We start from the raw sequence: 13,778 nt of genomic DNA, 5'->3' as shown, positions 1-13,778 counted from the left end.
ACTATTCTTTATGACAAGGCTTTATCAAATTAATTAGCAAAGTCTCTGAAAGAAAATTACCAAATAATGGCATGCAGTTTAAGGGTTCCCCCCCCCGCAACCCTGCACTGTGTTTTTATGTAATAGATAAGACAGTCAATTTCTGAGCAGGCTGGTACAAAAAGATACATGGTACAAAGAGAGGAGTCACTCACCTACAACCTGGATTATTTCAGCTAATAAGACTCCATCAGTCACATCTTGCTGTAGATCTTTAATCAATCTCTTGTGGCCAGATTTTGCTAGATAGTGATTAGCCCAATCCGTATAAATCTGTTAGGAGGAAAATAAACAAACAAAAAGAATTTGTTAGTCATAACATCAACCTTAAAAATCACAGCTCTTTGTTTGTCTCTATCCGAGAGGCTGCTTTGAAAGAACTGCTTTTTTGCCGTTTGAAACAAGTCAACACCATTAAAATTCAAGGCATTGTGCAGATCAAGTATTCAGCTTACTATAGCAGGGCTTTTCCTATTCAGAAATCTGACATCAAAGCTCACGTAAGACTATAGTAAACTTCCCAACATGCTACAGCCCGAATGGATCATCAGAGACAGTGAACTAAATCTTCCACAGCGGTAACCTTAGCTTCCTATCAGCAGCTTTGACGTTCATTCTTCGTTATCTGTTTTTGAGAGATTTTAAAGATTCTTTTCCAACAACCGCTTCTGGTACATATTAACCACGCAGCATTTCGATTTTGAGGAAACTCCATTGCTGTACTACCTGACAAGCCTTTAAAGGTCTTTAAATCTACCAACCTCTACCAACCTTAAGTTCCATCTCACGGGTTAAATAGGCCTATTAAATTGGTTTTTATCTCTCGTGCCAACATCTAACTGTTAGGGTTTATTTTAAGATGTATTATCTGAAAAGTAAGCAAACAAAGCAGTCGAGCCAAAATCTGTCTTTAATCTGCATCAAGTGCAGCTCACCACATGCTAGCGCAGCTTAGCCACGATCACCAGAGAGCTTATAAAATCTAGAATTTAGAATAAAACATAGAATTTAAGGGAAGATTTTTCTCTATGAACTATTTCTACTCCAAAGAAATAAAGAAAATCCGCTAAATATCAAGATCTTACCATTAAATACAAGGACATATTAGGGTTGCCCCCCTATTCTTATGAGTCCCTAGTGTATTAGAAATGCATGCGCCCCAATTCAGTCATCATAAAGTAGAAGTGCCACCCGCGTGGCCGCTGTCAGCCCACCACAGGCCCTACAAAACCACCAGGAACTGGGCTGGGGTTGGATGGTTCATTTGTTTTGTTTTGTTTCAAACCTTCAAGCATTCTGCTACTGACAAAGGCCTCACACAGGTGGGTGAAACTCTGACCTAGAGGCAAGTGTCTTTAGGACAGTATTTAGCACACTCTTGGGGCCAGAAATTGCATCATGGTCATGAACACAGCTCCCACAGGCTTTTCTAGCACTGCGCTCCAAGGGCTGTAACTTTATGCTCCTCTTGCTCTTGCTGGTTCAACGTTAATATGAACTGAAGAGCAGATGTTTTGACTAGTTATTATTTAGTTACAGTCTTCCCTTTTAATTGTTTTAATCTGTAAAACACTGCTGATAACAGCAATGCACAAGTAATTCACAATCTGAAACGTACACCCTTCTTTTCCTCCATTTACCCTCTATTTCCACCTTTAGATCAGCAGGATGTGCCTACCCTATGCCATCAGTGTCATGATCTTGAGAAGAAAGCCACACTGGAACACCTCAATAAACAAACAGAGCTAGAAGACACCTCAGTGAACAACACTGCAATGAAATAAATGCCAAGTACATGTGAGTGATTTCCCTAGCTGACTGAGGAAAAAAAAAAAAAAAAGGAAATAAAAACACAAACAAAGCTTCACCCAAACCAGACATTGTGTTCCCTAGCTTCTTTTACAAGAAAACATTTTCTATAACAGGAAGATAATTGTAAAAGGTCTAACGACTCTGAAGAACTAGGATCACCTGTGCCTACTTTCCTGCCTCCCAGAGTGGCTCACTTACTCCCAAAAAGATGGGAGGAATCAGGTCTGGGGCTACCTGAAGCCAGCAGGCAGCAGCATGGCCCTGGGCTCCCCGCCACCACAGGGCAGCCATCACCGTCACAGCTCCACCAAGGCCTTCAAATGGATACAACACCATGGCTTGGTGAGCCAGTTGAAAGCTGGGTCATTTCAAACCACCACGTAAGCGGGACAGTGCTTGGTCGGGTGGCTCCTGACACCACAGCACCAGCGCAGCTTGAGGTGCCAGTGGGCCAGCACCACAGAACGGCCATTTCACGGCCACCTCCAAGCGGGCCGGCACCACAGAACGGCCATTTCACAGCCGCCTCAGAGTGGGCCTATCCTCGCTGCATCGAGGGATGCTAGCCTTATGCTCACACCCCACAGATACCCATGAGTTCAGCAAAGAGCCCAGCTCCAAAATGAGCCCTCCTGGTGACAGAGGAAAAGTGAAATACCCCCGAACACACCCCTGCTCCTGTTTTGCGACAGCCAAACTCCTGCTGTTGGCATGTTTTTTCCTCTGCTCTGGTGTGTGCTGAAGGCAGCTGCTGTGCTTGCTAGCAGAGCTTGTATGGCAGTTATCAAATATTACATTGAACATATCAACAAACACCAGCACAGGGAAAATACTTTTTTCTGGGCTGTCTAAGGTAATAGAACATGATTTCATTCAACCAGTTGATTAGCAAAGCCTTTTTCAGGAAAATCATCGTCTTAATAAATCTGCATGACCCTTGAAAGCTCTATTATACCACATTACTCTGCAATATGCATCGCATTCACTTTTTTTTTTTTTTTTAAGCTGTCAGGGCTATGTATTTAAAAGCTCTGAAGCATTCTTACCAATGCAGAATTACCAAGGCTTATTGTAGTAGCTCTTTATGGTCACTGCTCATTTTTATGGCATATATTAAGCTAATTATGGAAACTTTCCAGGATGTTTTCGAAAACTGTTTGTTGCAAGTCTTTGTAATGTATTACACAAATACGATTCCTAATGTTTCTTTTCCTTTTCCATACAAACAAGTTTAAAAAAAACACACACACAAAACACGTACAATGGCTGCTATTTCTAGACACATGAAAAATGTTTCAAAGCACATAATGTTTTCAAATGTTCAAAAACAGGCAAATAATTGGGAAAACAATAATAAAAGAACTGGGAAAACACTGCTGAGGAACTTTCCGTTCATATATGCCTATCTCCGCACGTGAATTTGGAGTGTTCCTCAGTACTTTCAGTAAACAGATTTCAGAGGTGCGGATACACAAAAAAAAAAGTAACTTTAACAGTCACCTAATTAAAAAACACTAAAGCCTGCAGTTCGACATATTTGACCAAAAACCTACAATTCCAACTAGTCAGATACTGCTTATATTGGTATGGGTTTTTAAATCTTTTTGGCGATTTCACACAGTATTAAAATATATATATTATATATATGTCCTTGGAGACAGCTTCATTATTTTAGTTAAGAAAAAAGAAGGGAACAACATTATCTGGGCATTACCACCACAGCAGGTCTTTGTGCCTGAGCCCAGTCAGCTTAATGTTTAACTGGGGTCTAAGTTCTGGCTTTTGTTAACGGTGGACTCAGCTGTTTGGTAGGTTTTTTCTCTGCAGTCTATGATCTTAGGAATTCAATTATCTGGAAAGAAATTAAAAACAAATGTGATTTTTTTTTTTAATCCATCAGGTTTGACTTGAGTGTTCCAGGTGACCACCGATTCCAGCAGGTTTGAATTAAGTGCATTACAGGTAAATATTGATTTTGGAAATATTTGGTACGTTATGAGTCACAGCTACGACATTACTGCACAAAGCGAGCAGGATTTTAAGAAGAAAAAAAAAAGCACAAAAGCTTTTAAAAGTTGTCTGTAAAGAAAAAGGACGTAAGATCGATAAGCCTTCAATCAACAAGACCACTGCAGTCCCCCCTCTCCCCTTTTGTTATGGCTGTTCCTTCATGTTGCAGACAGAAGAGGGAGAGAGGGAGGCACGGTGGCAAGAGAAGTGGTGGGTCCCAGGGTCCCAGCTGGGAGACCCCTGCTCTTGGTGTCACCTCAGGCCTCACTGCTGCCTGCACTCGGAGGCCAGGAGAAGGGAGAGGTGCCTCCGGCAAAAGGGCTGCCTCCTCCTCCACCCAGAATGGATCTGGAACAAGAAAGGAAAGAACAGCTCATGGGCAGGTTTGAGAAGAGCAGGATGGCTCTTTGATGCAAGGGAACCTCATCCTTTATATAGCCCTTGCAGTGGTGTAACACCTGAAGTCAGGCTTGGTTGCTGGTACCACTTTGAACTGCCAGTCTCATGGAAAGGATTTATGTTGCTCCTTTTGCCAAGCTTCTGCGTGTCCATCTGTGGAGCAGTGACAGAGGAAAGGCAGCCACAAAGCACAGCCAAAGAGACCGCAGAGCCACCTGGGGAGTACTGGGGGACATACTTGACAGTGAAAAGCAAAAATCCTGATGATTCTGTCCACTTGCAAGTAATACACATGCTTTTCTTAAGCTTGAAAGAAACACCCCAAAAGCCAATACATACACATTTCCTTGCTAGCTGTAGCAGTCTGAAGTCAAAGCCAGGACACTGATCATTATGAGAGCAATGAACCTGGCAAGACTCTTCAGAGATCACCATTGAGACCCAATATCCATGCAGCTGCCGTTGGATTCAGGTGATGGGCAGCCACATTTACCCCAGGGTATCCTCTAAACAGAGCTGAGACCTGCATGGGAATGCGAGAACCACCCCATGGAGTTTGCTTTCTTGCTGCTATTTTCAAGCGTGTTTGTTACAAAAGGAAAGGGTTCACAGAGAACTACTTAAAAGGAATTTCTCTCTTCCATACAAGTAAAAAGTTATGCTGTTCATTCATTTTCACCAATAATTTCCGACCAGAATAAAAGCTCAAGTACATCTTCGAAACTTTAGTTCCTCCCCCACCATGCCAGTTCTTAACTAATCAGACCAGCTGTTTGTTTTGTTCCTATCATGAATCAGACTCATGGATGTTTGATAACAACTGAACAGTATCTTTTCGACAGCGTACACCCCAACTAGAATAGATCAAGGCTTTTTTCAGTGTTAAGCAGCAGGGGCAGTCACACCAACCAACTCCAGCAGGACCCAGGTTACAGTGTGGCACCTGTGCTGCTTCTAACCCAAAAACCCTACCAGCTGATGTTCAAAGGGGGGAAAAAATCCCCAAAAATAGACACTAGTAACTAGCTGCCAGTTAGTATCTAACATGACACCACGAAGACACCACCATTTAACTCAAGTGCTGCAACTTCCCAGTTATCCTCAGCTACTGGGAACAGAGCTTCAGCGAACTGAGGTCTTGGTTCCCACCACACTGGGAAGAAGGGGGTCATTTTTTTTTTTCTTTTTAGTGGAACTGAATGATTTATTCTATTCACATGTGCAAGTGTTTGTTGGAACAGCTTTAAGTTATTAGGCAGTTTGTGGGAGGTATTCCACCACATATTACACTTTACTGGACACTCACATACATTAACTACCCCTGGAAATTAAATAGAGAAATGGGCAATTTAAACAAACACCACCGGGGCTATTTATTTCCTCCTCTTTAAATCCTGATTCCCAGCTGGGCAGAGCTATTCTCATGCATATGACAACTATTCAAAAGCAATGGGCTGGCTCGCTGTGCACACAGCTAAGCATGTGTGTGAATTTTAGCATGCTTGCCAGTCTTTCCAGTAACAGACCCTCGGAGGGCCAGCACTTCAGGGCATGCACTGCTTTCTCTGCGAGCTGGTGTTAAGCAAATCCGGTGTGGATCCTGAACAAGCAATATGTTTTAAACTGCCTCGTCTGCATGATACTGGCTCTTAATCTACCGCATATTTTTCTGTGTTTAGTACAAAAAAAAGGAGAAAACGGGTTATTTACCTTCCTTTCACCGTCGCACGCTCCCAGGCCTGGCACAGAAGGCACACGAGCATGGAGGTTTCCCAACACCACTGCATTTTGGCGCTGGCCAGCCCAGCCCAGCCCTGGGTGATGCGTGGCGGGCGATAGCGGGGCTGCAGCAGGCTCTGCTCGCAGCGCTGCCCTGCTTTCCACACTGCCCCTGCCGGGGGGAGCCAAGCAGGTGGCCACCCGCTCAGTGCCCCCTCGCCAAGCGCTTTAAATCATGAGCAGAAAGGAGATCTGCAACACCAACACCTGCAACAAGTCCTGCGCGTAGCCCGAAGCGAGACGACGCTGGTTGCTGAGCTATCAGCGAAACCCAATCCAAGCCGTATTCGGCCGCAGTGCGGATACCCGCATGGTCCCAAGCCAACGAAATGTGACCGACCCCAGAACAAGAGAAACAAATGCACCATTTTATCGACGTTTGCTACCGTCACCTCGAGTGCACACCCAGTTGTTTTCCGATACCACAGCTCTCACAGACATGAAATAACCCCATTTCCATCTACTGTCACACACAAATAGCAACAGAAAAGGGCTTATCTGGAAAGGTGATAAATTTGTACTCCGAGGAGAAACCACTGAAATCTTAAGAAGCTGCAGAAGAAAGGGAAAAATCACTTCTGAGGCTGAAGTTAGAGCACTGCTCAACAGCACCGCTGCCGTGATTAAGGAACCAGGATCTGCTTACTGTTTTATAATGGTCACAGGAAAATTTACTTCTCCCACGAGCAGGGACCTGAAAGGTCGTACTGCTTACTGGCATATTTAACATCGACGGGTACTGCTGGAGTCCAGCTTGCTCTTCCTTCTCAAGTGGTCCACAGCTAAATGATGATATACCCAGGGGCACGTGAAGCTCGGATGGTTAATTTTAGCCGAAGTCACGCACGCACTGTGGTCAGGTTTCTGCCACAGCCACGTTCCACTGCGTTAGCAACTCCCCCGCCGGCAGCTCCTCGCTTACCGCCCCGCTCTGCCCGACACCGCTCCCTCCTGGCCCTGCTTCCTCCGGCTCGGGGAGCTTCAGGGGTTGAAATACATTTCAGACAGGTTCAATATATTTTTATACACGCTAAGTCTCTCTTTAATAACGAAGCTGCTAGCAGCAAACTAAGTTTAGCTGGCCTTCTGCATTAAACTCTGTAGGCATTTGCAGCTTCTTAAGATTTCAATTACTAAAAAAAAATCATGTTTTGATTTTTTTAAGCACAATCAGAAGAGACTTTCCACCCAGCAGAGAGACAACCCCTTTACCTAAATGCTCCCAGTGTCTGCACACTGGCACTTTGAACCAACTCCAAAATGCTGCACGCCACCCCTGCTTGTACCAGGCCAAAAAAAAAATACAACAGATGTATCTTTTTTGATATTTGGAGCACTCACAGTATTGCTCAAACACTTTAGGGCTGTATCAATCGCAAATGCAAGCCATAAAACATAAGGCTCAATTAGACTTAAGGTGAACACCTGAAAAACCTGCCTATGTTGCTGGGCAGGGACTGGTGCGGACACCAGAGATCCCAAAGCATGCAAGCCACCCCATGAACTGACCATGTTGCTGGCATTCTTTAGAAGCAGAGAATTGGCCTTTGTAAACTGCCTTGCTCGTTTTTTCTTTTTAATATATTAAAAAAAAAAAAAAAAACACTTTGCAAATGTTGACAAGGTGCAAAGCAAGGAGTGCTTCAGCTCCCCTCTTGCCGAGCTGAAGGACAGCTGTCTGACACTTTAGCTGTTTGTTCTTCAAGAGGCACACTTCTGACAGAATAAAACCTCTGTGTGTCTTTTAACCGCTTCAGGAAAAGCAAATACCTTTGTAGCCACACTGTCTCCACACCATCTCTCGCCTCCAGCAAAGGCCACTCTCTGCCCCCAGCGGTTTTTGTTTGATTTGGGGAGGGGGGGAAGAAAAGCCCTCCAGGTGCACTGCCAAAGAAACGCACTACTTTGCACCAGGTACTGTGCCTCTGATGTGCCGGGGGAATGCTTGACTGAGCTACGAGCAATAATTTAGCGTTTTGCAACAGGCACGGCACGGTGAGAAGGGAGGTTAGCACCAGCAAGAAGGCCCACTGAGGGAGGACTTCTCACTTCAGGCAGCTGCAGTCTTAAATACACACTGCTGCTCTGTGCAGCTGGTGCTACAGTACTCAGCATGGTCTGTTCCCAAATCCCAATCTCATTTTGGCATGCCTGGTTTACGACAGCTAGTAAGTTCTTCTGAAATTGTCTAACCAAGATGGACTGATTTTCTCTATTCAGAAAAAGTGTAAAAGGTAATTGGCTGTTCCAAACAACAGTTTCACTTGAATTTTGTTGTTGTTTGTTCTGTTTTTTTAAACCTGGGCTCACAAACCTGTCTGACTTCAGTAGCATCTCCTCTGGGCAGGCAGCCGAACTGTTACTGCTGCGCTGGACTCTGAGAAAGGGAGGTAAGGAGATTATCAGACTCTGAAGAGGGCTGGAAATTAAGCCTGATTTGCCACGTAGCAAGCATCTCGAGCACAAACTCATTCCTGCAGTCCATTTTCTCCTGATTGCTTTTCAAAAAAGAATTTATCAGGATTAATTAACAAAACATTAATTAATTGTTACCAAAACCAATGCTCACAGTTATGAATCAACTCCAAGTGAAATTGGTCCCACAGGCAAATAACTAACCCATTTCAACTTTTAGCAACGTGTGAAGATTAAAGTTAACAAAAGCAATCCCAATAGCGAGACAACCATTACAAAGACTTCTCTTAATTAATTAGTAACAAAAGCAATATGCTGTAGGCACTACGCAACTACAAAAATTGGCCTTTGTCTGACCCTTGAGACCAAATCCCACTCCTCTTTTAGCCAGGAAGGACACGATAGCGTTCCCTTTCGGTCTGGTTCACGCTTCACCAAGCAGGCTCAGTCCGTACCCACACTTGGAAGTTGTCCTCCTACCCGGGGGACAGGCTGGCTGATGCCTCTCACCACAATCCATCACCTGCGCCGCTCTCATTCTGTAAAATGTTTAGTTCAGCGTCCAAGACTTGTTCTGAAAGGCAATGCTTCTGGAGTTGGCAAAGCTGCTGGAAGCTGGTGCGAGGCAGTGCTCTCTCTAACTTGGAAGGAGGCAAAGCAAGAGGTAACCAACAGATGGATGAAAAAGCAGTGCAGCTGCATGGAGTTGGGCTCAGGCTGTGAGAAGAGCACGGAGGCTGCAGACACCATTAATTTTGAAGCATGATATGTTCCCTGTCTGCCTGGCTATGGATTCACTATTATGGTTGTACCTCAAAATCAGAGGGAGAAAAATAATTAAAGAAAAAAAAAAAAAAAGTTGTTCTATTCCTGCCTGAATCAAGAGAAAAAGAAAGAGCTTATGCTGTCCAAAGGAAAAACAAAAAGACAACAATACCTTAACAAAGACAAAAAAAAAACGTATAATGCAATTTCTCAGCTTTTATCTCATCAATGTCACTTGCCAGTGCTGTGTAATAACAGCATCCACATCGCTGTCAATATGGGGAAGAGCAAGCAAGCAAGGTCATACTAGGAAAACAGAAAGTATCCCTGGCCAAGAATGTAAATCTACTGTAACATATATATCAGCTTTTAAGCCATCTTATTAAAGCTTCACAAAATGTAGACAGTCAGAGCTGAGATCTGTGTGTTTCTGCAACAATACGTATTTCACCACGCTGAATTATAACAAAATAAGGCTATTGCCTTTCTTTTCCTTGCCCCATCCCCACCCCCAAATTTAAGAAATCTAGCAACCTATAACGCCCACACAAAATGAATGCAAAATCTGGAGATGGAAGGAACAAATAAAGGAGAAAAGAGGATCCAAACTTGAGGAAGCACTTCACTACACACTTACTTCAAGCCTGTACTTGAGCCTTAATTACTTTGAGAAAACTTAATACACATTTAACTTTTCTGGACAGGAATGCTGTACTGAAATGAATCATTAGAAAATTAAGTATTAATTCCAGAATTTCTAAAGATTATTAATGGCAATGGGAAGAATAAGAAGGCCAATTATCTTTCTAAATTTTTCTCGTGTTGTCTTCTACTAATGCTTCTATTTCCAGCACTCTTCCATCGCTCCTGCTCTCGGGCACTGTCAGAAGTGGGACAGTTGGCTAGACAAATCTTAGGTGTGACCTACTTTTGAAAGGCCTCCTTTTATTTTAAGCTGCATTTTTAACACAGTGAAAAATACTCTGTGACAGCAGAGCATTAATTTGTGTGGCAAAGACTGGCTCCCAGAGACACACAACAAGACGAAGAATCTCAGAAGGGTTTGGCATCCCAATTAGAGCCGCATTACAAGAGCTCAGCTCCCATTTAGCCATCAAAATAAACAACCAAGTTTTCAGAAAACTTCAGACACTTCTTAAAAGCCTCAACTAATGTTAGATTTACAGCATTTTAAAACCTGATCACCTTTCAATGGGGAAGAGGGAAGAAGAAACGCATACGTCTATGTTTTTGGGTAGGCAGGCAGTTGGGGACACACACCCTAAACATTTTGGCAATGAGATCTAGAGATAGCATGCTTGCATTTGGAAATACTAACAACCACTTATCCATAGGTGGCAGCATTTCAGTTTTGTAAAGTCCTTTACTATATTGCTACCTGTACGAGGTATTTGGCTCCAGCCAAAACCTTCCTGCGTACCCAGTGATCCTACGGCTTTGCCATATTTTACACAGAAGAATATGGTGGTCTGCATAAATTGTTCTTTCTAAGAGGTTACCAAATCACACACTTTTTTTTCTCTTCCCCCAAACAACAACAAAAAAATAAAGTGCTGAATTAATTTCCACAAACATAATAAAGCTAACGTAATCATCTTGCAGTTGGCCATCTGTTTCACAGATATAAATCTAACTGCATCTTCTCCTGACTGCTAACTTCCTAAATTCAATTCCCTCTGATGACCCTGCTTTCAGCTTAGTTCCTCCTGCTTCCATTTAGAGGGCTTGGAGTGTTTTCTATAAAATGATCTATATGCCAATTATATAGTTAGAAGGCAATTGGCAGGGTTTGAAGCTGCACATTTGGCACCAGATCAAAATAAAACGTGCAGAGAAGGGCAGTGCGCCGATGTACGATGCACACACACCACGGGAAATATGAGAACAGAGGAAAAAGGTTCTCAAGTACAAAGGTTACAGTGAAAACTGATTAGTTCCCTTTTTTCCACCACAGTCTGTGTCATTAAAACAGAGACTTCTACAATCACCATTCATGTATTTGTGTATTTATGAAGAATTTAAGAAATTCCCCTCCTACGAGGAAATGGCTAACCTCTGCTAGCAATTACAGTTTAAGGCTGCATAAGAGGATGAGCATCTTCACCCCTAAAGGACGTTTACAGATCTGCTTGCCAAGGCCCCTGTTATTCACCCCCTGTCTCAGGGATGAGGAACGATCATCTGCACCACACAGCAGAGATGCTGCTGCTTTCGGTGCTGACCTACTGCACCACAGGAGGGGGAGCTGACTTCCAGCCCAGCAGCCAGCTCTGGGCACCGCTGGAGGCAGGATGCTAGCTGCAGTAAACCTTTGGCCAAATCTGCTGCTGCAAATCCCAGCTCCTAATTAGAGAGGTTCACTGAAGCGACACCAGCCCATGCTTTCATCGATCTGGTGATTGAAATCAACGCTCTAGGGTTTTGGTAAAATTTCTGATACTGAACCTCTACCACAGCCTTCTACAACAGATCGTTCTTTTAAAAGAGATTCAGTCTAGCAAAATTTACAACAGGCTAGTGATTAATAATTAAAGACAATATTTTAGTGCTGATCGAGACATGAAAGTAAAGGCTCCATCCCCACGAGCACAGGAGGCAGAGCCATCTCTGCAGGAGAGCTTCCTCTCATAGCTAGCAGCTACCTGAAGGCCGCCTGCACCTTCCTAAAAATCGTTTGAACAAACAAAGTAATTTTTGCTCTGTTCCTGAAGCTTTGTTCAGAAATATATGTACTGTCAGGAGGCAGATCAGTTGTAGACATCATTTATTTTCAGCGCAAAAGATTTTAACAATTCCCACTAAATAGCTTTGTGTTAAGTCTCGAAGAGGATGATCTACCGGGCTAAGGCTTCATTAGAGTAGCTCCTCGAGATCTCTGTTGATGCACAGCTTTTTCAATGGGGATGGTTGAAATATACTGTTACTATTAATAATGTTAACATGGCAGCAAGGAGTTTGACCAAAAGACCTACAAACTGTGGACAATTCAGGAAGCACAAAGCCATGAGAGCCAGCTACACTCACAAGGGCCTCCTTCATGCAAGCTCCTGAGTAATTTCGTGTGTGCCTCCGTAATCCCTTGTTTGGTTCTAGATCCTGTGTTTAGCTTCCCATGTCAAGTCCTGCTTCTGCCTGAACACCTACACATCGGATGGTGTCACTCCAGCAGACTTATATTCTTACAACTAGCTGACTTACAGGTTTAAGAAATGAAAATGAATAGCGAATTTACAGGGAATTAAACCAAGTAACTAATTCACCGCGGTCATTTCACTGGGGCCTAAAGACATTATGCATTTGACTATTTTTTTCCTTTCAACTTTGTAAAGAAAAAAAAAGTTTTTCTTCAGACAAGAACATTCGTTTTGATCCACACTATATATATAAAAATATATATGTATGTATGGCCAAATGTTCACAAAGGATACAAGTCACAGCCCATGTATGTATGAAAATGAGCATGGATTCAAGTAACATCCGCTAAGACCACTGGCCCAGCTGCAGATAAAATCAGAGCAATTTACTGGCCATCCTTCAGGACAGATGCTACTGGCATAGAAACAAGGCTTATGGGCTTCTGCAAAAACAGTTTTTTCTTTTTTGCCTAGAGCAAGGGTTGGAGGAATGTAGAACAAAGAGCATGCTGCTAGATTTTAAAAAAGAAAAAAAAAGAAAGCATGTGTACATATATCCTAAAATCTTAATCCAGAAATTAACCATTAACTACTAGAGGAAAAAAAAAAAAAAAGAAGAAAAAAAGAAAAAAAAAAAGCAAGGCAAGCTAAGCATTGTGTAAAACCTGGAATTGTAGCAAATCAATTCAATTCAGTCACACGCAGATGGTTGTAGCAAATTAAATCTAAAATTGCTATTAAAATACCCTTAAAAGTAAGACTTCTCCTCCTCGATTTTTTTCCTCTGTGAAAAAGCAGCCATTTTTACAGAATTTCCTAGCACCTTTGCTTTTGCAGTGTTGTTTCTAACATCTTTGCAACGCTACTGTTCCAAGTTTAATTTGTATGATCTCTTAATCACTGGGATGCTGCGGATGATCCATTTTTGTCTCTACAAATAACTTCCCATATATCTCTTGCAGTGAGTTGTCAGTGTTGGACTCTCGATTAACAAGACTGCTTGCCATCAGACTCCTGCTAGCGACTGCATTTACCACTACAATACACCAGGCTACCTGAGCGAAATAACAAATAGGTTGCAAAAGCTGGAAGCACCCATGACGGTCTGAACGATGGATTCAGGCAAGTGACAGTTTGAGGGCTGTTTGGGGCCAGCCCCATTGCAACTCAAAGCGTGGGCATGGTTTTAAGGACCTTGCAGAGCTGAATGATGTTTACAGGCACGCATTAAAGGAGCGCACCCTTGTCCCTAACAGCAATTCTGACAAAAAGGCCAATGAAGAAAACTTCTCACTGAACTATGCAAAAGCTGACAAAAGCAGCAGCTGCTCTGCTCCACACGGCAAATTTATATTTAGAGCGGGAGTTGGGAAAAGCGGATCCTTACGGAAGTTAGTTTCAGCT

The 13,778-nt window shown here is 43.0% G+C and overlaps 1 protein-coding gene across 9 annotated transcripts in view; it reads right to left on the bottom strand.

Moving 5' to 3' along the window:
* NAV2 (neuron navigator 2) overlaps nt 1-13,778 on the bottom strand; it is a 419,946-nt gene that overhangs the window by 167,681 nt on the left and 238,487 nt on the right. For 6 of the 9 annotated variants that reach the window (XM_068684879.1, XM_068684882.1, XM_068684888.1 and 3 more), the window contains one exon: nt 195-312. In XM_068684879.1, coding sequence (XP_068540980.1) covers nt 195-312 — 118 coding nt within the window. Of the gene's footprint in view, nt 1-194; nt 313-6,404; nt 6,560-6,685; nt 6,824-13,778 lie in introns of those variants that run through there. The other 3 variants (XM_068684881.1, XM_068684883.1, XM_068684884.1) reach the window with 3 other exon arrangements.

The sequence above is a fragment of the Anas acuta genome, chromosome 5 (assembly GCF_963932015.1).
Source record: "Anas acuta chromosome 5, bAnaAcu1.1, whole genome shotgun sequence".
In the NCBI taxonomy this organism is placed as follows: Eukaryota; Metazoa; Chordata; class Aves; order Anseriformes; family Anatidae; genus Anas; species Anas acuta.
This window is presented reverse-complemented; position numbering and strand designations above follow the sequence as displayed.